Genomic DNA, 27573 nt, shown 5'->3' with positions numbered 1-27573 from the left:
ATAAATTTTGAAGTGCATGTAGCATTTTTTATGAAGGTAGATATCAACAGATTGTTTTCCTTGTTTGGACTTCATAAAATTTATAAATTTACATATCAGGAGCTTGTGTTTTTTTTTTAACGGATTGGATTCCTTGTTTGCTATTGTTTTAACTACTATTTATTTCTCTTTCAGCACAATTAATACTAGGTGCTCTTACTATTTTGCCTAGATAGAATGGACGAAGCGGTGATGATACAGGAGCTGTCACACAAGATCTCTGACGTGAAGCGAAGGTCGGTATCATCTGAACCTGAACTAGAGGAGGGTGAGATACCCCATGAGGAGATGCCACTTCACGAGGGGCAAAACTGTAATTCTTCACATAAAGCAGGTGCATTTATTGAAGAAGGCCATGCAAGAGAGCCTCTAGTTGCTGAGGGACAAAACGATAAATCTATACTAGAGAATGATGGTGCAAGTGATCAATGGTGGATGAAATCAAAGGTGTACCCACCTCCTAAGAGAAGGTCGGTTTCGGCAATTCGTCGGTACCCGCCGGGCTGTGGTCGAAATCCAGGTTTCACTGTGGCTGGTTTTGATAGTGATAGATTTCAATGTGAGAAGATTAATGGAAACAGTGAGGAGGTTGGTAAAGCGGGTGTAACGGGTTCAGTGAATAATCTAGGGTTTCAACATATTGCCGATGAACATGCAAAACATGGGTCTCCCAAGGGTGAAACCTTCGGTTTAGAGTCTGACGATCCTAAGTTGGCCAGAGACTTAGATAACAGAGGTGCAGAGAGATTTAAAGGAAAGGGTGTCAATGTGGATAGCAAGTGTAATTTAGATACCACACACAACAAACCAATTAAGATAAAAATTCGGTGCAAGGCGAAAGAAGAAGAAGAAGCATCTAAAACTACTGTCCCATCGGTTAAGAGCCCAACTGAAAGAGTAAAAAAGTCTCCCATGAAAGTCATTGCTGAGAAGCGGGTTGGCATCAAGCGCCCGGTAAGCAACTACAACCCTAGTTTTCCCCGTATTGATAGGCGTGAATTGGGGGATGTGGATCTGGAGGAGTATGGTAGCCTTGCCATTATGCAATCCAAGAGCAAGAGCACTACCAATTTTCGAGCTAAGAAGGATGATGTACCGACAGACCCGAGAGCAAAGGTGAAAAGGTGCCTGCGCCTGTTCCAAGTAATATGCCGAAAACTGTTGCAAGAGGTTGAATCTGGTAAGAAGCTTAAAGATATGGAAAAAAACCGAATTGACCTGAGAGCTGCCAGCATCTTGGGGGAACGAAATGAGACGCTAAATAGAAGCGAACCAGTTGTTGGTGCCGTGCCGGGGGTTGAGGTCGGAGATGAGTACCGCTACCGGGCCGAACTCTCTGTTTTGGGCCTCCACCGGCCTCCCCAAGCCGGCATTGACTTTACAATGCGAAATGGCATACACATTGCCACCAGTATTGTTGCCTCAGGTGGTTATTCAGATGACATGGAGAATGAAAACGTGTTGATTTATACCGGTGCTGGAGGGAAACCGACTAAAGATACCGAGCCTGAAGATCAGAAGCTAAAGAGAGGCAATCTTGCTCTGAAAAACAGCATAGAGATGAAAACACCGGTACGGGTTATACATGGGCAGAGCACAAGCAACTCAGGCAAGGTCGTGATGACCTTTACTTATGACGGGCTGTACCGGGTCAAGAAGTACTGGCGTGAGAAGGAGACTTATATGGTTAAAGGAGTACCAAAGACTGTTGCTGTGTTCAAGTTTCAGTTACAGCGGTTAGAAGGGCAACCCGAACTGAACTGGAGCAAGTTGAAAAAGGTGCAGAGGTCAAAGGTGCGTGAAGGGTTATGCTTTAAGGATATATCTCTAGGTAAAGAAAAACTGCCTATCTGTGTTATAAACACCATTGACAACAAGAACCCACGGCAGTTTCAATACATCACCAAAACAGTCTACCCGGGTTGGTACCAGAAAACCCGACCTAGGGGTTGCACGTGCAAAGGTCCCTGCTCTGATGCGAAAACCTGCTCGTGTGCGGGTAAAAACGGGGGCCAGATCCCGTTTAATTTCAATGGTGCTATTGTGAAGGCAAAGCGGCTGATATATGAGTGTGGGCCCATGTGTGGATGCCCTCCCTCATGCTACAACCGGGTTAGCCAGCATGGCATCAAGTACCCGCTAGAAGTATTCAAAACCGAGAAGCGGGGCTGGGGAGTGCGTTCTCTGAGTTCAATCCCTTCAGGCAGTTTTGTGTGCGAGTACATAGGAGAGCTGTTACGGGACCTGGAGGCAGAGCAGAGGAAAAATGACGAGTACCTCTTTGACATTGGGCACAACTATGATGACTCTGCATTGTGGGAGGGGCTGTTGAGCGATGATGATGTCATCACTGACAAGGTGGGGGCCAGCTTGTCAGAGGAGGGGTACACTATAGATGCACTGGAGAGGGGGAATGTGGGTAGGTTTATAAATCACAGTTGCTCTCCCAATCTATACGCGCAAAACGTGCTGTTTGATCATGATGATAAAAAGATGCCGCATGTTATGTTCTTTGCGTGTGAGAATATACCGCCTCTGAAGGAACTGACGTACCACTATAACTATGGTATAGGGGAAGTACGTGATTCTGACGGCAGTGTGAAGGTTAAAGAGTGTTACTGCAGTGCGTCAGATTGCAAGGGGAGACTCTATTAGTTTGTGAGTTCTTCTCCTGTTTTACTTTTTTTTTTTTTTTCTGAGTTGCTGTGAGTAGTGTGCAAAGATGCAATAGATGTTGTAGATATGACTGATAGTCTAATACTTTTTGGAACTGGTAACTATGAGCCAATAAGTGCTGTTAACAGCCTATTTTTTTTGATATGCTGTTACTTAACTGGTGTGTTGAACTTGCTCTGAGCAATATATGCTTTTATTGCGTTTTTTTTAATGGCAATTTTTAACTGATCTGTTTTCTGGTGCCTTTTTGAAATGCAAGTTGGTTTGTCATTAATTTCTGTTATTTTTTCTCCTAGGAGTTTTGTTTTATTTTTTACTGGTTGCAGCTGAGCCACTAAGATATGGTTTTGCTTCATCAATGATTATTTTTCTGTAATTGCTTTATACTATCATTGAAAGAAGTATGCTTCGCTTTTGACTCAGCTTGGTTATGTATTAATTAACAAATTTTAATAAAAATGTCGGTAGTTTTTGTAAGAAGAGAATGCTATGATATGTTTGTTATTTGTTCAAATAATCTAGGTATTCATCTTAGCATTGATCTGGTAATACGTTCCCAACACTTACCTGTACCTAAATTTCCCTTTTACATAGTCTACCCAATTTCCAATTTTACCCTTTAAATACTGGTACTGGTTTCAGTGGATCTCTGGTACGGTTTTCCCATTTTGCCCTTTCAGTACTGGTATTGGTTTCAGTGGATCTCTGGTACGGTTTTCCCATTTTGCCTTTCAATACTGGTACTGAGTTCAGTGGGTCTCTGGTACGGCTATTATCTACCCACTGGTATTGTTTTGGTTCACAATGTCTATGTTACGGCTACTGGATATTGCTTTTACCATCACTGGTACGGGTACTAGTTTCTTCCTCTGACTGGTACTGGATTGTGCTTTAACATAATGCTTGGTGCATTTCTAAATAATAGATCTTTTTATTTCTGAATAGTGCTCCACCAGTGCTTTGGAAAAGGCCATTACCGTTTTTTGCATTTTATGTAAAAGTATATCCAGAAAAAATCATCATTTAAAATGAAAATTTTATAGCAAAGTCATGTTGTAATGTAAAATTTGAACCATTCAATCAGAATTCACATCAATTCCATCAATTTAGAACTCACAAGACTTTCTTAATATTCGTGTCGATTCAAAACAGACGGTTCAGATTTTTTCGGCAGATACCGAGAACATATTTCCTTGGTGTTCAGATTTTTAAGTTTGCTTTTCCTATTTAAGAAGTTCAAGTTAAGTATGACATCAATTAATTTAGAGTTTTTATTCTGAGAAATGTATAGTATTTTTATAAATAATTTTATAATAAAGTTTGCAAGTAATTAAGATGATGTATTTTTTCTTTCATCATATTATAATATTCTTTATTGATTATGAACGTATCATAATATTGGATGTACAGTAGAAATTAAATTTAGGCCATAAATGCCTTGTTATAATAAGGCATATGCGAGCTACATTATAGGCCTGTGATATACCAATTGTAATGAACTGAATGAAGATACTAAATTGGAAAATAATATAAGAAATATTGACTTTGGATGAATCGAGTGTAACTGAGTGTAACTTTGGAAAAGTGTATATATATCCTCAATCTATATCTCTCTCATTGTTTCACTATATAACCCATGATTTATTTTATTGATAATAATAATAGTATATATATAAAAGCACCATATATAATACATTTGCAATAGATCACCTTTCATGTATCTAAACCTCTACTCACTCTTCATGCCATAGTGAATAATTTCTAAGATTTACCTTCCAAAGAAACAAATCCCTCTCATTGTTTTACTTACTATATAATCCATGATTTTATTTTAATGGTAATATATATAAAAACACCATAATACATTTGCAAAAGATCACCCCATTTTTCTCTAAACCTCTCCTCAACACTCTTCATACCATGGAGTCTTCTAAACTATCTTGCCACCACCTCATCACTTGCTCATTGCTCATCTTTTTTCTTCTCATTTTAGCAACCTCTAGAAATATTTCACCAACCAAACAAGGGTTTAGTCTCCAACTAATAGATCCTCTCTCACCAAGCTCCCCCTTCTATAACCCTAATCTCACCGACACGAAGCGGTTTAACAGAGTTCTTCAATCAGATAGACGTCGCCTTGGTTATCTCATTTCGTTACACAATCCTGGTTCCGCAAATTTCCACAGTATGGACACGATCCGACCAGGAATGGGTTCCAGTGATCTCTACTACATGATTTCCGCGGGCATTGGTAGCGGAGCTGGCAGTGTGTTTTATTATCTTCACTTAGACACTGGAAGCAGTTTATCGTGGATCCAATGCGAGCTGTGCGCAAAATGCTTCCATCAGCAGCCAAAGCTTTTCAATCCCCAGAATTCCCCGAGCTACCTAGCGCTCACGGCCAACCATCCTCTGCAAAGGGAACTCTTTCTTCAGAGACCTTTACTTTTCCTGGCAGTCAGGGGGGATACTATTACATGCCTAATATTGTATTCGGTTGCACTCACGAAACCGATACTGATTACCCACTTGGTGGGCCTGTTGGGATCTTTCGAATGAACCTTGAACCGGAGTCATTCATTTCCCAAGAATCAAATGACCCGATCACCGACAAAAGGTTCTCTTACTGCCTCGTTGAACCGGGTTCCACAACCCCCATGACTTTGCGATTCGGTGATGATATCACTTGGCCTCCTGTTACCAAGATACAAGAGACACCGATATTGAGGTATTCTAATGGTTTTAAACTTTATTACGTAAACTTGACCGGGATTAGTATCGATAAAACAGGCATGTACCTTCCACCGGGAACATTCGACCGAGATCCCTCCGGGTATCGCGGATTCATGATAGATTCAGGGGCACATTATAGTTATCTACCTAAGACTGCTTATCCGATAGTTCCTGAAGGCCTTATCAATCACTTTGAAGGGCTCCATATCGTGCCGACAGGGAAGGATTTTTAATGAAAAGTTCGACCTTCCGGAAAATGCCGACCCAGCGAATTTACTGCCTAGCATGACCTTTAATTTTGCTGGTACTGACATGGCACTCTTTTACGAGCAAGTGTTTTATGTGAATTTGCAAGAAAAACAGTTTTGTCTTGCAATGTTTGAGGAGGAAACTGGTCTTGCTCCGGGTGTTCTCGGTGCGTTCCAGCAAGTCAATACACAATTCGAGTTCGATTTGCGCCAAGGCGGCATGTTGCGCTTAGGAACAGTGGATTGCACTCATGGAGTATAATAGTGTTGTTGCAGGTTAAGTTAGGATTAATTTAATTTAGGAATAATATTTTGGATGCAATTAATTGGAGCTAAATCTCCTATGTTTACACTGTTTGTACATTTGCATCAGATTGGTTCTCATATCTGCATGACTGTATGTTTTTCTTGCATCTATTTTTTGCTATATTGTTATAATATGAATAGTTAAATTTGTTTTAATAAAAACAACTGTCTAATTCCGAGCAAGAATTACAGAATTTTTTCAATTAATTTTAAAGGTCTTAATCTTTATGGGCCTCCAATTAATCAAGTAAAGTAGCCCAATAAAGCCCAAAGAAGCAACTAGATCTAATAAATAACAAGAGGAAGGCCCAGACAGAATATAGCTCTATTTCGAAGCAAGAATTATAAGAGAATATATATTACACAAAAACAATGTAACTCTTCCCAATAATGAGAAACTTGAAAAATATTTATTTAATCAAAGAATATACTTGAAACAAATTAACCACAGCTTTGTCATTATCTGATCGACATGCATGCTTGGTAGTGTTTAATTTAAAAAGAAGAAGTGAAAAATTAAGAACCAAACCTGTTTTATAAAATTAAAATAGCTATAATGCATATAAACTCCCGAAATAAATTTTAGTAAACGAATTATATCGTAGATATCATAATCGCATTTATTATTCCCATATTTCTCTGTAAAATTATTTCTTAAATTGATCACTGATCTGTGTTAACTATATTTCAAGTTGTAACATAATTAATTAAAATGAAGTTATGTTAAAATTATTTGTATTTTAGTTTTCTCCAAAATCTAATTAAGGATAATCAAACTTAAAACTGTTTAGTATGCCAAATCTATTGAAATGTCAAATTTATTATAAACCATAAATAACAAGTTTTAAGTGGCGCTCAAAATGAGTATTTAAGAAGTTATAATATAAATTGGTTCATACATAATTTGTGCTTGCCCACACAAGTTATTCAGCAAGCGTTAAAAGCATTTCAATGCTTAAAAAAAGTGTGAACTAAGAAGTTAAAAATTAACAAAATGCAAATATATATGACGTGGTACGTATCAGTTGTTTTAGTGATACATCATAAAAAATAAAAATTTAAAATAAATTTAATTTATAATTTTAATTAATAAAAGTGAGTAATTAATCTTGTTTAATATAAAAACAATGTATATGTGTCAAATTTAATTATATTTAGTTTTAGTGTAAGATCAACACGGTGAAAAATCAATAGCCGGATGAAGTCAATTCCTGTGTTGATTTTTTTTATATAATACGAAAATTGGCATGAAATTGTTATTTTTAACTTGACCAATTATTTTTACGAACAATTATTTTTAAGATTATTGTTTGTAATTCTAAAAATCCCCCTAAAAATGTACAGTCTGAACCAAATTTTTAATTTTTTTTAACCAAACTAAATACCGTAAAATAAATCAATTTTTATTTTTTCAGCGACTTGGGATGAGATATAACCAGATCCTTGATATTTAACATCTCGGTTTTACTTAAATAAAGTAATTAATTAATTAATAACATCTCAGTTCATATGTAGATCATATGCAGTATGCGATCAAAATTATGCGGTCAAATATGCGGCCGCATATGTGGAACCGCATATTAATTTTCTATGTGATTTAGAACTGCATATGCATATGCTGCTGCATAGGCTGTATTTTGTTACACTGTGCATGACTAAGAATGACTTAAAACTTAGTCATGCATTCTTAAAAAGTGTTGGGAGAGATAATGTCTCGTTTCCAGATATACCCTTTTAAGTTTTAAGTCATCTTCTCTCCCCCCAAACACTTTTTAAGAATTCGGATCTTCTGTTGCATATTCCCTGAAACCAATTCTGTAACAGTTCTCTGAGGATAGGATCTGAGTGCTTTTACTGTTGGACAAACCCCTTGATTTATGTAGGGACCCACTACTCAGTCCTAAATAACCGCATTTGGTCCAGTGGATTTATAACAGAGGGCTTCGAACTTGAATTATATTGAAAGGAAAAAAATAAAGAAGACCAAAATATCTTGCATTCACAGCATTTGGTCTCTTCATTTTCATTTCCCTTGATTATCCGATAATTAATTTAGTTAGTTCAGAATTCATATCGTCCGATTAATTTGGGTCAATTTATTTTATTTAAAAATTTACATAATAATTTGAAAATTCGTGTCAATTTTTTAAAAAAAAGTTTGAATTCTTCGTAAAATAATTTAAAATTTGAGTTATCACATACGATCGATATGAATTGTATTCAAATAGTCCACACATGGGTATACCTACTCAGCTACTCCTCTCCAAACATTTTGGTAAAATACCTTAAAATTTATCACATTAAAAATTAAGAAAAATAAAAGATAAAAATAACTAATCAAACTGTAATACAAATATATATGTAACTGTTTATTACATACATATATTTAAAACTCAATTTTCATTAATAATAATATGTTATAAGTTTTTGTCACAATCGTACATTAATAAAACCTGGAAAATATCAAGTTCAATATTTTAATTTCATTGTTCTAAATGATCAAGAATTGGTTTATTAAAACGATATTGCAATGAATTAAGCTCATGCCAAGAAGACTTGTAGAAATTACTTCATAATTTTACCTCATAATTTTACCAGCGTAAAATATTGGCAATATGACATCTTGTGCTAGAAATTTTTGTTTTTAGAAATTCAATACAAAGATTATCAAAAATGATAAAGTATTTTAATTTTTCGATTCCATAGAAGGATGAAAAACATTAATTTGCGTTCACTTTAAATAGAAGATGACTGAGTTTAGCATTAACTAAATTTATCATTTTTTTTGTTTAAGTAATACTAGGCGACAAATTTTTTGAGTTTATCGCTTGTGTTTTACAGCTGACAAAATTTTCTTTTTTATCTGTCTAAAGGAATATGCCTTGTTTCATGGAATTATCTTATCTTTATCATATAAAGTAATATATTTTTTTATTTTAACATCATCTTACTTTTTTATGAAAAATAAAAATAAAATTGTCACACGTCGCTGTAATGTATATTTTAATTACACAATTATTATAAATTGATAAAACATCTACAGTTTCGTCAACGTGAGGAGTAACATAACACCTCCAATTTTGGCTAACAAGCTAGGCACATGCATTTAACCATGCTAGTTTCTAAGAAGGGCAAATTTCTAAAAGCGAACCAGTATCAGTATCTCAACTGGTAATAAAGGCGAAATGGAATAGTTACAGATAATTCAAATTTCAAAACAAAATATAATAGTAAAAGGAGAAAAAGGTACGAAGATGAGATAAATCATAAATGCGATGAGATTGATGAAAAGATTTATTTTGTGGAATTTTTGAGATTTTCTTGTAAAAAATAGAAGAAAAAGGATTCAGTTTGTGGAAATTTTTTTAGAAATTATAAATATTTTTTCAAACTAACTTATTACTTTGTTTTTTACAAAAATTTATTTCGGTTTGAAGTGTTTTTTTTATACTGAATTGTCATTTCGGTCAAAGATGTTTTCATAAGTTTTACTCCAATAGCTACATCATTTTTTTTTCGAAATTTGTGAAAACGGCTCAGACCAAAATGACAATTCAGTTCGGAAAAAAAAACACTTCAGACCGAAATGACATCTCTGTTCTTATGGTTTTTGTAAAAATCAAAACAATCAAGTTGGTTTGATAAATTACTTTTTTTTTTATTTATTTATGGTTCTAAAAATATTTCTTGTTCAGTTGTTTGTGACCAATCTATTGAATCCATATCCTCTCAGGCAACAAAATATCTATATTTGGATCATGGCCGTTTGATAGGAATTCGGGTCAATCCGGTCCGAAGTAGGATGCACGAAGTCGCTTTATTAGTTGTACGGATTTTGATTGGAAATGCCTATTCAATAACTTCTCGGTTATTATTAATTTAAAATAACATATTCATTTAGAAAAATAACCTATGCATTTTTAATTTTTTTACTAGTATATACATCTTTTGTTAGTATATATTTATTGCTATATTATTTCTGTGATAATTTTTTAGCAACGAATATATCTTTGTATATTCTTGCTGTAGATAAGACCAATTCAAAAATTAGTAGATCAATTTTCATATGGCTTTCAGGAACAAACTCTCTGATTTTCTTTTCTAAACAAAACACATTTTCTCTCAAAATATATTTCTTACAATTTCTCTCAAAATATATTTCTTACAATTTCTCTTTTCTATCTTTGCGTAAGGCGGCCGTTGGAGTTGAACTTAATGTATCTCTACAATTATGAAACATCGTATTTATCTTTTTAATACAAAAAAATCTCACATTTATCATTCTTAAATATCGAGTTTACATTTTTTTTCCTTATAAAATAGAAAAGTATCACTTATTTATTGAATAAATAAAAAATAATCCTGTTTCATTAACTGAAATATTTTAAGTTAAATAAAAATCTCTTTTCTTGCTAACATATCACCTAAGGTAATGTAATATTTCTGTTTAGATTCGAATCGTCCTCGCGAATATTAAACGATCAGAATCCGCACGAATATTAAAGGGATCGGATTCTGATCGTACAGTCAGGATCTAAAGAGGAATTATTATGTTACCCAAGAGAATTTGGACTAGTTGTATCAAAAGGCGTTTCTAAAGGGATCGGATTCTGATCGTCTCTCTCTCTCTGTCGCGTTTTCTAGTCATGGTAAAGAAGAAAGAGTTGATGTCGTCAGCCCATGGCGCGGAGTCGACGATGAATAAACCGACATATTGGAGGATGCAAAGATGAAGATCACCAGGCAACCCTGATCCGACCCCACCTTGCACGTGCCCGCTAAGAAATCCGCAAAGAAATCGGGTTCGGATTTTGATGATGACGAGCCCGTTTTCGACCCTGAACTTCGCTACAGTTTCTAGAGCAATATGCATGTATAACCATCGATTACAATTTCTTACCGCTTTGCCCTTCTGAAACTTGTAATTTGTGTAAATACCCCCTTAATATTTGGAGGTAAATTGAGGGAATTGGGAGAGCATGGCCCTGCTATTTTCATATTCAGTACCAGTACATACCCCTCAAAGATTTTGAAATTTCATGTACCCCCCTCAAAGATCTTGAAATTACGTATTTACCCCTCTAAAATTCTTCATGTCATATTTACCTTCTAAAGTACAAGAACTCACAAATTTACCCTATTTACTGATTTTTCTAATAGAACTCATTTTAAAATTGTGGTTTTCACAAACTGTTATCTGACATAACAAGATTTAGTCATTTTTCTTGAATTTGTTATAGTCTGAAAAAGAACTATAAGAGGATTTTTTTTTTTTCAAATAATAGACCTGCTTAAATATTTTTGGCAACATCTTGGTGTACTAGGTTGAGAGAGGACCAGATGAAATTATTTCCAGGTATAGCGGTACAGATATTAATGTAACAATTTGTACTTCTTGGAACCTGATTAAATGTACTGGTATAGGACAAAATGGATTTTTGTGTCCCTCATTAAGGATAAACCAAGTACCAAACACTAAAATATAACACTAATCTTGAATTAAGGGGTATGAACTAGAAAGAAAAGATAAGGAAGTTATGAAGATGGAATTCTTTAATTTGAGCATATTTGAGCATCAATTTCATGTATGGGATTGCACATAAGAATTATTGGTACCAGCGGTGCAGTGTAAACTAAATGCAATAGAGACAATTCCACTCTGTAGTGTCCTTTAGTCAAACTTTTAGTCTGATCCGTATACTCCTTTTCAAAATCGATACCAGCGGTGCAGTGTCCTTTCTTATGTTCTCATATAGTTTCAGGGATGAGTGGCCTTTTTTAACAGATATCGGGCTTGGATCTCACAATGTTTTCTAAAAGTTCCACTCTTTATGCATTGTCCTTGTTTAAACATTGTTCTTAATTTGTTTAAACATTTGTTGCACTCCTTATTACTATTCGTGCTTTCTGGTGCGGTTCACAATCTGCTAAGGATCAAATTTTGAAATCTAAAATATAGTAAGGTATTTTCTCTATGTTTATGTGATCTGATGTTGTCTGGAGGAACTGCACTGGATATCTTTAATTAAAAAAACTGCTAAGGAAAAAAAATATGCTCAGACTCGGCTTGGGCTGAGAAATGAAATATGTTATAAAATACAAGAGATACTGATAAACAAGCTTTAAAAATAGAAGCAAGAATCATAGCAATTAAGATCATAAAAAGAAAAATTAAGAAGATATATAGATATCCGCTCTACTACCAAGAAAAAATATGGATGACCTTGATTCAACTTTCAAGATTTTGAATGAAAATTAGATCAGGAATGAAACCTTAGTAAAAAAAACCAACGAGGACATGGAAGTTAGAAATGAGAAATTGAGGTCGCTCGAAATACTCGAGTTGAAAATTAAAGGATGCGAACGGGTGGGAGGGAGGGAGGGAGGGAGAGACAGACAGAGAGTCTGGTTCATTCAATAGAAGGAAGGAGATTGAGGGAGGTATCCTTAGTTGACGGCAAAATTTCAATCTAACTGAAGGCAATGGCACGGGTCTTAACACACAGCAATGGCTCAAAAGTAAGGGAGAAAGGGTAAATTTGAGCATCAATTTCATGTACGGGATTGCACATAAGAAATTATTGGTACCAGCGGTGCAGTGTGAGAAAACTAAATGCAATAGAGACAATTCCACTCTGTAGTGTCCTTTTGTCAAACTTTTAGTCTGATTCGTACATACTCCTTTTCAAAATCGATACCAGCGGTGGAGTGTCCTTTATGTTCTGATATAATTTCAGGGATGAGTGGCTTTTTTTAACAGATATCGGGCTTGGATCTCGCAATGTTTTCTAAAAGTTACACTCTTTATGCATTGTCCTTGTTTAAACAGTGTTCTTAATTTGTTGCACTTTATAGCACCGGTACTGTTAGTATTAGTAATATTCGTGCTTTCTGGTGTGGTTCACAATCTGTCTAGGATCAAATTGTGAAATCTAAAATATAGTAAGGTACTTTCAGCACGTTTATGTGATCTGTTGTTGTCCGGAGGAACTGCACTGGAAATCTTTAATTAAAAAGCTGCAAAATGAAATATGTTATAAAAAACAAGAGATACTGATAACAAGCTTTAAAAAATTTTAAATAGAAGCAAGAATCACAACAATTGAGATCATAAAAAGAAAAATTAAAGAAGATATATGGATATCTGCTCTACTACCAACAAAAGTATGGATGACCTTGATTCAACCTTCAACATTTTGAATGAAAATTAGATCAGGAATGAAACCTTAGTAAAAAACTAATGAGGACATGGAAGTTAGAAATGAGGAATTGAGGTCGCTCAAAATACTCTAGTTGAAAAAGGATACGGCCTGGTGGGAGGGAGGGAGGGAGGGAGGGAGGGATAGAGAGTCTGGTTCGTTCAATAGAAGGAAGGAGATTGAGGGAGGTATCCTTAGTTGACGGCAAAATTTTAATCTAACCGAAGGCAATGGCACGAATCTTTACACACATCAATGGCACAAAAGTAAAGGAGAAGGGGTAAAATGGGTAATTTATTTATTTAAAATGAGTTTTATTAGAAAAATCAGTAAATTGGGTAAATTTGTGAGTTCTTGGACTTAAGAAGGGTAAATATGATATAATGAATTTCAGAGGGAGAAATACGTAATTTCAAGGTTTTTAGTGGGGTACATGAAATTCCCCCTTTATTTATTATTATTATTATTATTATTATTATTTTAATTTATGGTCTGTTGTGGGCTTTTATTTGGTTACTGGTACACTAACTGGTGATGTTTTGTGGAAAGCAGTTCCTGGGATGGGTTTTTACTGTGGATACGCTGGTGAAGCCTCTGCCACTTGTCATGGCATATAATGTTTCCCGCAACATCAACTTCTTCTTGCGCATTTTCATGCAGTTTTGGGGTTACTGGTATTGTTATTATACTTCATTATACTTCACATTGTTGAGAGATACATGTGACTACATACTTGAATGTTACTGGTATTGTTATTGTACTTCATCATACTTCAATATACTTCACATTGTTGAGAGATACATGTGAGTGCATACTTGAATATGTATACGTTATGTAAGGGAGGAATTATCTCTTGAACTTATAACAAATGTATTAAGCCCTTGTGAAATTTACTGGGGTTAGGTCAAGAAGACTGGGATTGCAGGGTCCGTTAGGGCATTTAAAACCATCTATGCTTTTTAGCATTTTGTTCTATTTATGGTTAATATTTTTTTTTGCCTTAAAATCATGGATGATTGATAGCTTTTCTGGAACTTTTTTGGTGTAAAATAGTTTGTTGATTAATTAGTGTTGTATTTTTATAATTATGCAAGTACCTTAATTTGAGACACTTATAAATGGCCTCACAGAAGCAAACACTGCATGGCATTCCATCCCATGATTCAGACTGCAATTTTCCATTTTTAAAATTCTCATTGAGTGGTGCCAAAAAAGAAGAAGAAAAAAGCCAAATAAAGTAGCCGAACTATTTATTCCCCAACTATTTCTTAGATTGGATTTCTCAGATTGGGTTGCAGATGTTCGATCCATGTCAAGATTTACGTAGATCAAGTGTACACATATCTTGATGCAAATCGAAATGCTTCCCAATTTGTTCCGAATCCCATCCTCCAAAGAAAAACAAACTTTGTGAAAGTTTCAAGGATGATCTCAGAATCCGTCCAACTTGTTTTTTGAATAAAAATGCATTTGAATTTTTTTGCAAATTTTGTCACGCTAACCAGTAAATCATGACACTATTTTAGAATTAAAAGAAAATTTTAAATGAGTAAATATACCATTTGATTTAAATGGAAACACAAAATCCATTGGTTTACTCAATGTAACACCAATATACATCATAATTAACACACAAATACATAAAACACAACACACATTGAAACATGAACATAAAAAACAAGGGGCTCACATACACAAAAAATAAAAAATAAAAAAATAAAAAACAAGGGATTCACATATATACACAAAAAAATAAAAAAAATAAAAAGTCAAACTGAATAAAAGGAAGAGACTGAAAGCAGCATTTTAATCTATAACTTTGTCAGTAACATGGTTTAAATTAGGATGGTTGCCTAGATAAGGATGGTTGGTGATGAGTTTTTGGCATTGAACAACACGCAACGTGGTAAGTTGTGACATAGCCGCCGGTTTCACTTCCCAATTCTCCAAGTTCTCTAATTTCTCCAATTTTAAGAATTGCAACTGTGGAAACCCATCTGCAGAGCAAACCATTTGCTTCCCCATGTATGCTTCATCTTGTAAAATCAGAAGTTTCAATGCTCGTAGCCTCTCTAGCGTCGGCATGGGGTCTTCCTTCAAACTGGATTTGGTTAGGGTGAGCTTTGTAAGATTTGGTGGAAATTTAACATTATCTATGAGAAGTTTCCTACAAATCCATTCTCCCTCTAGTTTAGCTGATTTCATTGTCTCGAGATTTGGAAATGCCCTTATGTCAATAGCCTCTGACGGTATAATGTTACCCATAATTGCCATCGAGATTAGATTATCCATGCGACTCAATAGGTTAAAAATAAATTTCGAGTCGAGATTGTCCCAATTTGAAAGTGCAAATTTTCTAAGGTGGATTAGGAAGTGGGGAAACTTGTTTAGCCACGACTCATGAACTGCAACTGTTTTCAGGGTATGTAGGTTTTCTATATGTGTTTCAGAGGGTGGGCCTTTAATTTGGGGGCTTGGTTTCACATAAACATGGCAAAGTATTTTGATATTCCATAGAGATTCAGGTAGGGTATCTATGCTTGTATCTCTAACATCCAACGTTTGAAGATTTTCCATGTCTCCTATATTTTCAGGAAGCTTAGATATGTTACTACCCCTCAAGCTCAGATACCGTAGGTAAATCATATCCGGTAATGTTGTTAATGGGATTGTAGAGTTCCTCAGTGCCAACACTTTGAGGAGCATGGCACTTCCAAGAACAATTCTATGGCAATTAAAAGCTAAAAAAGAACGTATATGATTCACCTCCGTGTATTGGTTCTCATTGTCTTGATAGACTGCTAAACGGAACCAGAATTCAATTTCTTTCTGATTTGGATTGACAACCAAAAACTTTTCTCTGTGTGATTGTTGGATGGCAAATTCATGAATAGAACGAGGCAATCGACAACTTTTTATTGTGCCAGATATTGATCTCTTGGAGACAAAAACCAACGACCTACACGCAACAAGGAAAATAATTATACATCAAATAGGTTTGAAATAGCAACCATCCTATTACTAATTTTAATTATAAGACTGAATTTTAAATTCCTGAAATATTGAGAATACCTTTGAACAAGTTGGTCGAGGTATTTATTTGCAGTTGACTCTAGAGACGTCTGTTTATCCTCTTCTTCTACAAATTCTTCAGCAATCCACATCTTAGTTAGAGAGGTTGCTGGAATCTCGAAACCAATAGGGTAACATGCAAAATAAAGAAAACACGGTTGAAGAAAGTAAGGTAAATCATTATAGCAGTAGGTAAAAATTTGCCTCATATGATCGGTTGTAATTATCCTCTTATTACGCCATGTGATGCTGTCCAGAACATTTTTCACCATCTTCCAAATGTTGTTGGCCATTGGTCTGAACGAAAGGAGCCCCCCTATAAGGAGAAGAGCCAAAGGTTGTTGTTCACATGCGTCAGAAATCTCACCTATGAGACTTCCCAGTTCCATTACTAACTTGTAATAGAACATGCGCCTTTCATGATCATTCTGCATGTTAAAAAGATCTGGAAAAGCCTTCTTATAGAAGAGTGCTCCCCTCTCCTCACTATTCAGTGTTATGCCATTTGAAATATCCGCTTCCTCAAGAAGCATGTTTTCAATGTTTTTCAATTTATTATTCTGTATTATTGTATCCCACAAGTTGAGCCAGTTTTCAATCTTTTCTAAAAATTCTTCTCTGTTTTCAAAATTTAACATGAACCCCTTTGAGGAACCCAACTGGTCCCTGACTTTGTCCATTAAATCTTTGATTAAATTTTCAATTTTCTCCCTATATTCTTTTGGCAAATCATTCTGGGAGCTGGAGGACTCCTTTCTAGCTTGTCCAACAAACTCACCTATTAACTTTCCAACTTTTCGGGCTGTTTCTCGCACAATCATAATTATATCCTGCTGTTTGCCCACCGTGAGTTCCTTGAAATATCTGCTCTTCATCAATTCCCGAAGTCCCCGTAGATTGTTGGATGGCAAATCAAATAGTTTTCTTGTGTCTGATAGCATGCCAGACATGTCAAGTAAGGCATCCATCTCTGTTTCTACTTTCTCAAAATCAACCAAAAATAATTTCCTCCCTCTCTCTTGCTAGCCTTGTTTGGTTAATTAAAACAGTTTGATCGTGGAGAATACACCCTCAAATCTAATTCAACTGCATGCTCCACCCAGCAATTGCAAATCTGCAATGCAAAATAAAACATTAAATAAAAAGTACTATAAATACACTGTACTAATTACTGTTCCTTAATAATTATCATGCTAACTTTGTAATAGTACGTAAATTATTTTTCCCTACTAATTACTAAGGTTAAGGACAATTTAAAATTATTACCTTTATTACCATACTTTAATTAGGGATTTTACAATTAGAGTCCTCAATTCAAACGATTCATAAAATGATTGAACTTGAGAAACAAAATGATATGCATCATTCAATATATGAACAAAAACATAGAATATGGTCCACGGACGGAAGTATTAAGCACAAAATGAGATCAGTTGATAAAATGAGATATCTCCACAAAAACTGTATTTCATGCACACTACTTTCTCATTAAATGTATCAAATTAAATATAGAGATTATATAATACTTACAAAAATAATTATTATAAAAAATTTCGGAAGAATTTATCAATTTTTATTCAAACAAAAGCTACATGAATGCTTTTGAAACAATTTAATTAATTGCTATAAGATTTTTCGTATAATTATGGACACATTTAAAATTATGACATCATCAAAACTAACACTTGTGCTCCAAATAATATCTAAATCAAGTAAAATTATTATTAGAGCAATTTCAAAAGTATATATCAATTTGTGCTCCAAATAATATCTAAATCATGTAAAATTATTATTAGAGCAATTTTAAAAGTATATATCAATTTGTACTCCAAAATTAGTTTCAGTATAGCATTTTGACTGCATAATAGATATTTTCTAGTTGTGGAGTCATTCAAGTGATTAAACAACCAAAAAGGTCGATTGACAATTTTTCAGATTAATACCCAATAATTGACATTCAAAAATAAGCTCATGTACTTCATTGAAAACAGTTATTCAAAGAGGATTGTATCTTGAGACGACTGCAAAGAGTGGATTGCGAGATATTTTCGGTTGTGTTTAAGCCTAGGAATAAACTACATGAATGCCACGCTTTGCTTCGACGGTGATAATTGAGATGAAGTGTAGAAAAGAAAACATAGTGTATTGTATACAATAAAATATAGGAAATACAATGCAGATGATCAGCAAAAATAAACATGGAAAAATTAACGAGAAAAATTCAAAGTGCTGATGTCTAACTACGAAGCTATGGAAAAATTAATACTACATATCAAGATTAACAAAAAACATCTATACAGTATACACATATACATATCCATATAATAAATTAAGCATCTAAACTAGTTATGTGATATAAATTGATCATTCCCATTAGATTTTAGAATATAGTTTTGTGAACTAAAAAAAGATGAGAGGAATACCTCGACAGCTTTAGATCGAAAGGCACATAATGCAGTTATGTGAGCAAATTTTTTATCATGGATTCAAATTGTTAAAGGCAATTGAATTAATAAACAACAACTAGATAACATATATATTATTTGTCAAGTAATTATTAAATAAAAAATAGTAATATACCTCTGTGCAGATAAAGACATGCAAGTAGAGACTCAAGTAACCAACTAGAAATCAGGATCTTCGTACGAAACTGGCAAAGGAGAGCAAATTTGGCATTAAATTCAATTTTTTTTAGCAAAATCAGAAAATCCATCAACCCTAAAATCGAAATTGAGCCTAACATCATGACCTACAAAACCTTATAGATGGGCCATGAGCCTAATTACGGACATGAGTCTATTTTGATAGAGGATATATAGGTAACAGCTAGAAAGCAATTATACTCTTGTCCTTGTATATTACTAGTAGGAAATACGTATTCTTTGTGCGCATTCCAGTAGTTGCATGATCATCAATTAATATTTCTTTCATATGTTCTTGTCTATTTTGATGTTTTAATATATATATATATATATATATATATATATATATAGAGAGAGAGAGAGAGAGAGAGAGAGTGACTAATATGTTTTCGGTAGCACTTCGATCGAAGTGCTACCGGTCCAAATTCAAATTTTCAAAGTTCGAAATGTTGATCCGAACCGTTCAAGTTGATCTCTATATTAAAATGTACTTGGAGACCAAATTAAAATGGCAAACCAAATAGTTTTTCCGTGTCTGATAGCATACCAAATTAATGTCACATATTTGGATATATAGCTGAGTTAGTTAAGAACAATTGAATTTGTAAATACATGCAGATAGTTATTAAAGTAAAGGATAGCATACATATTATTATTCAAGTAGTTATTAAGAAAACACTAATATACCTCTATGTAGATAAATACATGCAGGAGAGGCTCAAGCACATTCTTAAAATCAGAGGTTTATAGTTGGCGACTTAATTTCTTACTAAACAGGCAAACGAGAGGAAATTTGATATTAGATTCCAAATTTTTTAGTAAAATCAGTTATACCCTAAACCCTAAAATCTTGATTGAACCTAACATTATAACCTAAGGCACTTTTATAAATGGGTTGTGTCAAAGTTATGGAGATTCAAAGAGTTTAAAGAGTGAACTCTTCATCAAAGTGAGATACTATAATAGTATCAAAGTTTAGTAAAAAATAAAGACCAAGACTTTGCTTTTTGTATGTTCCCCACATGATGATATATACTAACGCTTCAACCTTATGTGCTCCTAATATTCTTTGTAAAATTGCTTTACCAAGCCATTTATACTTCCGTTTCTATTTTTTTTTTACTGATATGGCATCGTTCCATATAATACATTTTTTCTTTTGCAAAACTACTACTAACTTACTAGATATAAAATATTTATTTGAACAAAAGAGAAAAAAAATAATCATTTACGTGAAATTAGTCATCTCCAACTCACTAGAAAAAGATGACACCGGATTACACTCTACATTTTCAAAGTCCAAACAGTCGATCCAAACCGTTTAACATGATGGATATATTAAAATGTGCTTGTAGATAAAATTTTACATTTTTTAAATTTTCTTACTATTTATTAAGATGAGTACAAAAATTCAATGGTTTGAAAACAATGATTTTGTAAAATGCTTAATAAATAGTAAATAAATTCAAAAAAATATAAAATTTGATCTGCAAGCACATTTTAATTAATATAACCACCAAGTTAAACGGATTGAATCGACTATCTGGATATTGAAATCTTTGAAAATATAGAGTGTAATTATATTCGGTGTCACCAAAAAAGGGTGTAATTAGATCCCTATATATATATATAGAGAGAGAGAGAGAGAGAGAGAGAGAGATCATTTCTCCCAAACAGAAAATGTGTTAATTGACAGGGATGTATCCCATACACTAATTTTCTAATTAAACTTAAACTATGGAGATTCAAAGAGTGTACGCAAAGTAAGATACATTGGATAGGGTCTAAGATTAGGAATAAAGAAAGACTAATATGAGGAATTGAGGGTATATGTGTAATAGTTACAAAGCAATTATTCTCTTGCCCTTTGCTGGAAAACAACTCATAGCTGGTAAGACGCTAGGTTGTTACAACTTTCTCTTTTATTAAAAGAAACCAATTGCATCTACAAGCACCTTTCAAAAATTACGAGATAGCTTCTCAAAGTAACTCCATTACTTTTTCCGTGTTTATAAAAACTTATTGTCATTTTTACAAACAAATTGTCCGAATAACTTATTCCAAGAAATTCCTTTGAACACAAACTTTCATTGTGTGTCAATATTCCTTCATTTTTTCTGTCTTGTTTTCTTTTTCCTCTGAATTCAAAATTTCATTGTGTGTCAATACTCTGCTTTGTTGGGCGGTGATAATTGTGATAAAGTGTAAAAAGAAATCTTAGTGCATACTATTCAATAAAGTAAAGGAAATACAAAGCAGATATTCAACAAAAATAAAACATGGTTGATATCATACAATATAACTCTTTTTTGTAATATATCAGCTTCAAGTAAATTCACAAGAAAATTTGAGGTGCTGGTGTCTAACTATAAAGCTATTGAAAAATTAATACTATATATCATGATTAACAAAAAAAAATGTAATTATATAAAATATTTTATATACATATATACATATAATAAATTGAACACCTACATTATATTTGTGAATATACATTGAGTTTGCACATCAGATTTCATAATATAATTTTGTGAAATAAAAAAAGATTAGAGGATACCTCGACACGTGTAGAAAGAGAAAGGCACAAAATGCAGATATGCCAGAAGAAATCTTATCCTAGATTCTTGTTATGGAGATCAATTGAATTAATAAACAACAACTATAACATATGTATTATCAGTCAAGTAGTTATTAAAAAAAATAGTAATATACCTTTGTGCAGATAAAGACAGGGAGAGGCTCAAGTACACAACTGAAAATCAGAGAATTACTAGTGGCGACTTTCGTACTAGACTGGCAAAGGAGAGGAAATTCGGCATTAGATTCCAAATTTTGTAGCAAAATGATCAGAAAAACTATAAAGCCTAAAATCGGGATTGAGCCTAACATGGTGACTTACATCATCTTTATATATATATAGGCTGCGTAAGAAAGGTGAAGTTGAGAAGACAATGGATTTTGTAGATATCAATGGGCAGCTGCCTAACGTAACTATACATGGGATTTTCAAGAAGTCATTATTTTCAAGGGTATGAGACTAATATGGTGTCCTATAACTCTCTTATACATGGCTTGTGCAAGACAGGTTAAATTTCCTGACCTAACAAGCCTAGGTCACGATAAATTGAGCATGTACTACATCTGATTTAAGAATATAGTTTGAAAAACCTAGAGAGAGGTGGCAGGAGCCACTTACCCGGTTCTGTTGCTCTTTGTAGACAGGAGGTTCTTTCTGATGCACTCGGCAGGAGAAGAGGGTAAAGGGAATGGGGAGGAAGTATATATATAGGGGTAGATTGACACAGTTTTTCAGCAAAGTGATGAGATACTTTGGTTGAGGTTTAAGTTTAGGAATAAAGAAAAACCAACACATGAGGAATTGAGGATAGTAATAGCTGGAAAACACTTATTCTCTTATATATCCTTTGTTGGTAGCAATTTTGCTAGTCCTTTGCAAAACATGGATGGTGACAGATTTGCTGCCTTTGAAGTAAATACAAACATGGTAGCAATTTTGTCATTATCTTCATGAATAACGAAAAGAAATAACTAACATCTTGATCCTCAGCATTTGAGCCAAATTGAAATTGTTACACATATAAGAGGAGCAACATATATAATTATATAACAATTAATTAGACGGATCCAGATTGGAATTTCAGCATCTTGTGGTCTTAAACAACTCCTAATTGAGCCCGATTAGTATAAGTTATTAATGAAAATTTCAATATATGTAACAATATAATTTTAACAAAAATAATATGTACATTATTCATAGTATAAATAAGAGAACTCTAGATCCAAAAGCAATTATAATCTATAACATCTACTAATTAATAATTATATCAATAATTATAACAAATTTTAATTGTTTTGATGCAGAAATTACACAGTTTGATGTGGCAGCATTGATGCGATTTGTTCTATTTTTTAAAGAAAAAAACTTTTTATTTTTATTTTTTCCAAAGGTTTAATTTTTTTAATTTCTAAATAAAAAATTATGTATTTGATTCTGGCACGTCATCATACATTTCTGTGATCCCTCGATTTTTTTTTTTCATCGGGAGTTTCGAGGACCCAGAAGATTACTTATGGGGCTACAGTCAGGACAGGTAACCTGTTCTTTTTCTTTTTTCTCTTTCTCTTTCTCTGCCTGAAATCTCAAAGAATTTGATATATCTTAACTTTGTTTTGCTGCTTATAAGATCAATTGTCATGAATCATGATTGATTGCTAATTAAATTGCATGGTCATGATTGGTTGCAATGTGTCCGTTTAAAAACAAGACTATATATATGTGAAAATATGATAGGACATCTTTTTCAAAAAAATAAAAAAATATGATGGAACATAGTCATTATTGGTTGCTGTTTAAATTTAAGGAGGATTAAGCAATTACTTAATTTAATTAACTCCTTTTATTTTATGCTTCATTTAGACATAAATTAATTTATTGAAAAAGTAAGATGTTGGAAAAGACTTATCTGATTTGCCATCGTTCCAAATAATACATTTTGCCCTTTGTAAAGGTGATAAAAAGCACAGTGCAAAATTATGACAAGTTCACTTCCCAAAATAAGCAGAGTACAAACTATATATATAGGGATCATCTCTCCCAAACAGAAAAAGGTTGATTGACATTGTTTTCAAAATAATACCTAATAATTTGCCATTTATAAATAAGCTTATCTACATCATTCGAAACAGCTAATGTATCCGGTACAATAATTTTCTAATTAAACTAAAACTACTGATATTCAAAGAGTGTGTGTAAAGTAAGATATATACTTTGGATAGTCTCTAAGATTAGGAATAAAGAAAAACCAACATGAGGAATTGAGGATACATATTTAACTGCAGAAAGCAATTTTACTTGACCTTTGCATGTATTCTCCTAGCACTTTTAGACATTGGATTATCAAATTCTAATTATGCTTTTGCATTTAGGATGGAAATGTCAAGAATTCCAATCCATAGACAATTAGAATGGTAAATTTTCTAGTTAATTATTTTAGATGTAAAATAGGCATTGGACAAGGAGACATATATGTCTCACTATAATTTAAAATAGTCCACCGATCGAGGAGTAGATCAATGTTGATGTGATTCAGGGGCTTGCATTGATTCCTCTCCAGAGAATAACAAAGGACGTCTATTTTCATTACGATGATACAATCATGTTTTTATCAACATCCTCATGTACGGTTCAGTTGAAACTTTTTTTGTTTTTAAAAATACAACCGAACCAACATCACTGGCTGAGGAGAGGAGACCGATGAAGAAGATCACGAAGAAGGTGAATCAGGCCTCTTTCTTTTCTTAAGAGAGATCAAGTGGCCTAAAATGATGCTGAATCCACCACCATTCTCCTCTTCCTCCGATGAGTAATCCATTGATTTCAGTGATTTTAAGGGTTATGCGTGCAAAAAAAGGGTACGATTGATCTAGACAGGATGAGGTGATTTCTGTAGCCTCTTTTCCTGATAGAGCAAGTTATTCTAGTATTACTATAAATTCTTTCAGAATCAGTTTCCTTTTCTTCTTTCTCTTTTTGTTTATAACTTCATTCTATTCTAACTCTGTACCAGGATGAGGTAGAATTCAATTTTCCCAATCAGCATCCCTCCTTTCCTGTCCTCTGCAAATGTCACGGCTTCGAGGTATGCTCCTTTTGCCTTTGCACATAGTGCCAGTGCTAGCAGTTCCTGTTAGGTATGTAGATTGATTGCGAGTTATTTACTTGAAATAGCGAGTTTTTGGTCATATTAATTTTTTTTGAAGGAGTATAATGCATTATCTGTTTTTTTTTTTTTTTCTAATCTAATTGCTATGCCTTTTATTATTCAAATACACAGCTTCTGACAAGGGTTATGATTTTGAAGCTATCAATATAACATTGACTAATTTGACTTGATTGGACACTATATTTGAACTGTTTAACTTTATCTGACTTGGTTGATCAATTTATAAGCTGAGATCGATATAGATGATTTAATTTCCTCTTCTATTCCTTTACCAAAATGAGCAAAATTGGGTCAGTAGAAACCAGAATATTTAGTGAACTACTAAACTGATTCTATAGGCGAACTCACATAATGTGAGTATTGGGTTTGAACTTACAAAGTTGATATAATCTTCTATGGTTGTCTAAGACTAAGTTCCCAATGGGAGCTTACTGTCATGAGTTTGCATGATTTCACAAATACGAATAAAACAAAACCAAGGACTAATTTGCATAATTACACCTAATATCAGACAGAAACTGAGCTTGGATTTTCTTTGAAATTTTGGTTTTCCTTTTATTGCTCATTCCTTGGTTTTGTAATTAGATAGGAGAAACATTCATGAAAATGTTTTCTTCATTAGATATATCTTAATCTGTTCAGAATGTCATTTATCTACTGATCCAAATGTTCTCAATTCTGACCTAAGTATATAATGTGAACGTATGGTCATCAGTACAACAGTGGTATTAATTTTATCTCTTTTGCCTTAGAATTAATGTGCCGGTAAGCAATAATTAATGGCTATCAGTACATACTGTATCAATAGTTTTTATCCTTTTTCTCATCATTATTTTCTTTCCAACAATTGTAGTTGCAGAGTTGCAGAAGAACATTCTCTAAGAGACAGATCCCGACTTTGATGCTTTAATATCCGCGCTATATCCTGATATTGACAGATTTGAGAAAGAGGTACTTAGCATAGCGCATAATGGTCTGTACTATGGATCAATATCTTCATTTTTATAGTCCAAGAAAATGATTTCAACTCTCCAACATGATCTCTATATAAAAATATATTTGTAGATCAAATTTTTGACAAATGCCAATGAAACTTTAAAGATAAAATATATATATTAACCAACCAGAGTGAAGGGCACCATTGGCATGAAATTTTAAAGTTACCCAGAGTTAAATAATTTTCGTCTTTCTTTGCAATTCTTACATAAATATAAAACCTCTCATTTTACTAGATTTAATTGCACTTGTACCTTGAAGGTTTGGCGTATCAATAACAGTGACAAACTGACAATATTTCATTCTCTGAGGAGGAGATGGGCAAATTTTACATTGGAGTTTGTTACATTGTACTTTATAAATACAAATCAATTTCAAGAAGGAAGAGTACCTGTTAGCATGCATGTTGGATTGGGAAAAATAGTGCTCAGGTTAAACACACAACTCGTATCATTTAATTTATCAATTGTATCAATTATAAAGCAATATCTTCTTCAGTACTTAAGCAACAGTTACAAGAAGTTAATAGAGGAAAAAAAAAACAAAAACATACAGTTCTGACGGCATGGCACTAATTCAAATCCCAAGCACATCCTGCAATTTAAACAAAGAAATTCAAGTTGATGCAATATGTCTAGTTCTTTTTACTATGATTTTTGTATGGTGGAAGCTCTCCTTACTCCTATTTATTTGATTGGATACTTTAATGGTCCTCGGACTCTTCAATTTCATTGTACAATTAGGGTTGAGCTGATTTTACTTTAATGTGTGATGCATTGATTTTTAATTATTAAATAGTTTGTTGATTAATTAGTGTTGTATTTTTATAATTATGCAAGTACCTTAATTTGAGACGCTTATAAATGGCCTCACAGAAGCAAACACTGCATGGCATTCCATCCCATGATTCAGATAGCAATTTTCCATTTTTAAAATTCTCATTGAGTGGTGCCAAAAAAAAGAAAAAAGCCCAATAAAGTAGCCGAACTATTTATTCCTCGACTATTTTTTAGATTGGCTTTCTCAGATTGGGTTGCAGATGTTCGATCCATGTCAAGATTTATGTAGATCAAGTGCGCACAGATCTTGATGCAAATCGAAATGCTTCCCAATTTGTTCCGAATCCCATCCTCCAAAGAAAAACAAACTTTGTGAAAGTTTCAAGCATGATCTCGGAATCCGTCTAACTTGTTTTTTTGAATAAAAATGCATTTGAATTTTTTGCAAATTTTGTTACGCTAACCAGTAAATCATGACACTGTTTTAGAATTAAAAGAAAATTTTAAATGAATAAATATACCATTTGATTTAAATGGTAACACAAAATCCATTGGTTTACTCAATGTAACACCAATATACATCATAATTAACACATAGATACATAAAACACAACACACATTGAAACATGAACATAAAAAACAAGGGACTCACATACCCAAAAAAATAAAAAATAAAATCAAAATCAAACTGAATAAAAGGAAAAACAAAAAAACCAGGGATTCACATACACAAAAAAATAAAAAAAAAGTACAAGTCAAACTGAAAAAAATTAAAAATTAAAATTAACATGGTTTAGATTAGCTAGATCAAGATTTTTGAGTTTTAGGCATTGAACAAGACGCAATGTGGTAAGTTTTGGCATAGCCGCCGGTTTCACCTCCCAGGTCTCCAAGTTCTCCAATTTCAAAAGTTCTAAGAACTGTAACTGTGGAAACCCATTTGTGGAGCAAACCATTTGCTTCCCTGTGTATGCTTCATCTTTTAAACTCAGAAATTTCAGGGTTTGTAGTCTTTCTAGAGTCGGCATGGGGTCTTCCTTCAAACCGGATTTGGTTAGAGTGAGCTTTCTAAGATTAGGTGGAAATTTAACATTATCTATGAGAAGTTTCCTACAAATCCATTCTCCCTCTAGTTTAGC

General features: G+C 33.5%; 3 protein-coding genes and 1 long non-coding RNA gene across 5 annotated transcripts in view; 3 read left to right on the top strand and 1 right to left on the bottom strand.

Moving 5' to 3' along the window:
* The first annotated feature begins 271 nt into the window (after positions 1-271).
* On the top strand, positions 272-2769 carry LOC144548057 (histone-lysine N-methyltransferase, H3 lysine-9 specific SUVH6-like). The gene is made up of 2 exons (XM_078296741.1): positions 272-649; positions 776-2769. Exons 1-2 carry the CDS (start codon positions 328-330, stop codon positions 2692-2694), a joined length of 2241 nt encoding a protein of 746 aa, XP_078152867.1. The 5' UTR covers positions 272-327; the 3' UTR covers positions 2695-2769.
* Positions 2770-5033: 2264 nt separating this feature from the next.
* LOC144547774 (aspartic proteinase nepenthesin-1-like) lies at positions 5034-6647 on the top strand. Its single transcript, XM_078296468.1, has 3 exons — positions 5034-5471; positions 5617-5903; positions 6608-6647. The coding sequence occupies exons 1-3, from the start codon at positions 5034-5036 to the stop codon at positions 6645-6647; spliced, it is 765 nt and encodes a 254-aa protein (XP_078152594.1).
* A 3988-nt stretch (positions 6648-10635) lies between these two features.
* Positions 10636-27573, top strand: part of LOC144548187 (uncharacterized) — a 35799-nt gene continuing 18861 nt past the window's right edge. The window contains exons 1-2 of the long non-coding RNA XR_013509280.1: positions 10636-10875; positions 13754-13868. This is a non-coding gene — a long non-coding RNA (uncharacterized LOC144548187). The remainder of the gene's footprint in view (positions 10876-13753; positions 13869-27573) is intronic.
* On the bottom strand, positions 14685-21542 carry LOC144548186 (inactive disease susceptibility protein LOV1-like). Of its 2 annotated transcripts, XM_078296890.1 has the most exons (3): positions 21473-21542; positions 16274-17387; positions 14685-16160 (listed from the first exon to the last, which is right to left on the bottom strand). In XM_078296890.1, the coding sequence occupies exons 2-3, from the start codon at positions 17239-17241 to the stop codon at positions 15008-15010; spliced, it is 2121 nt and encodes a 706-aa protein (XP_078153016.1). In that variant the 5' UTR covers positions 17242-17387; positions 21473-21542; the 3' UTR covers positions 14685-15007. The 2 variants fall into 2 exon arrangements, with proteins under 2 accessions (XP_078153016.1, XP_078153018.1); XM_078296892.1 differs by lacking the exon at positions 21473-21542 and having other exon boundaries at positions 16274-17480.

Source organism: Carex rostrata, chromosome 32 (assembly GCF_964058835.1).
Source record: "Carex rostrata chromosome 32, lpCarRost1.2, whole genome shotgun sequence".
NCBI classification, from domain to species: Eukaryota; Viridiplantae; Streptophyta; class Magnoliopsida; order Poales; family Cyperaceae; genus Carex; species Carex rostrata.
Note: the sequence above shows the minus strand (reverse complement) of the source record. Positions and strands in the feature narration are given on the sequence as shown.

Coding starts and splice junctions, on each gene's coding strand:
- LOC144548057 (XM_078296741.1), top strand. CDS start 328: ATGCCACTTCACGAGGGGCAAAACTGTAATTCTTCACATAAAGCAGGT. Junction 650..775: donor TGGTAAAGCGGGTGTAACGG/GTTCAGTGAATA, acceptor TAGATAACAGAG/GTGCAGAGAGATTTAAAGGA.
- LOC144547774 (XM_078296468.1), top strand. CDS start 5,034: ATGCGAGCTGTGCGCAAAATGCTTCCATCAGCAGCCAAAGCTTTTCAA. Junction 5,472..5,616: donor ATGGTTTTAAACTTTATTAC/GTAAACTTGACC, acceptor CTTATCCGATAG/TTCCTGAAGGCCTTATCAAT. Junction 5,904..6,607: donor ACACAATTCGAGTTCGATTT/GCGCCAAGGCGG, acceptor ATTATATCGTAG/ATATCATAATCGCATTTATT.
- LOC144548186 (XM_078296890.1), bottom strand. CDS start 17,241: ATGGATGCCTTACTTGACATGTCTGGCATGCTATCAGACACAAGAAAA. Junction 16,161..16,273: donor CTCGACCAACTTGTTCAAAG/GTATTCTCAATA, acceptor TGTTGCGTGTAG/GTCGTTGGTTTTTGTCTCCA.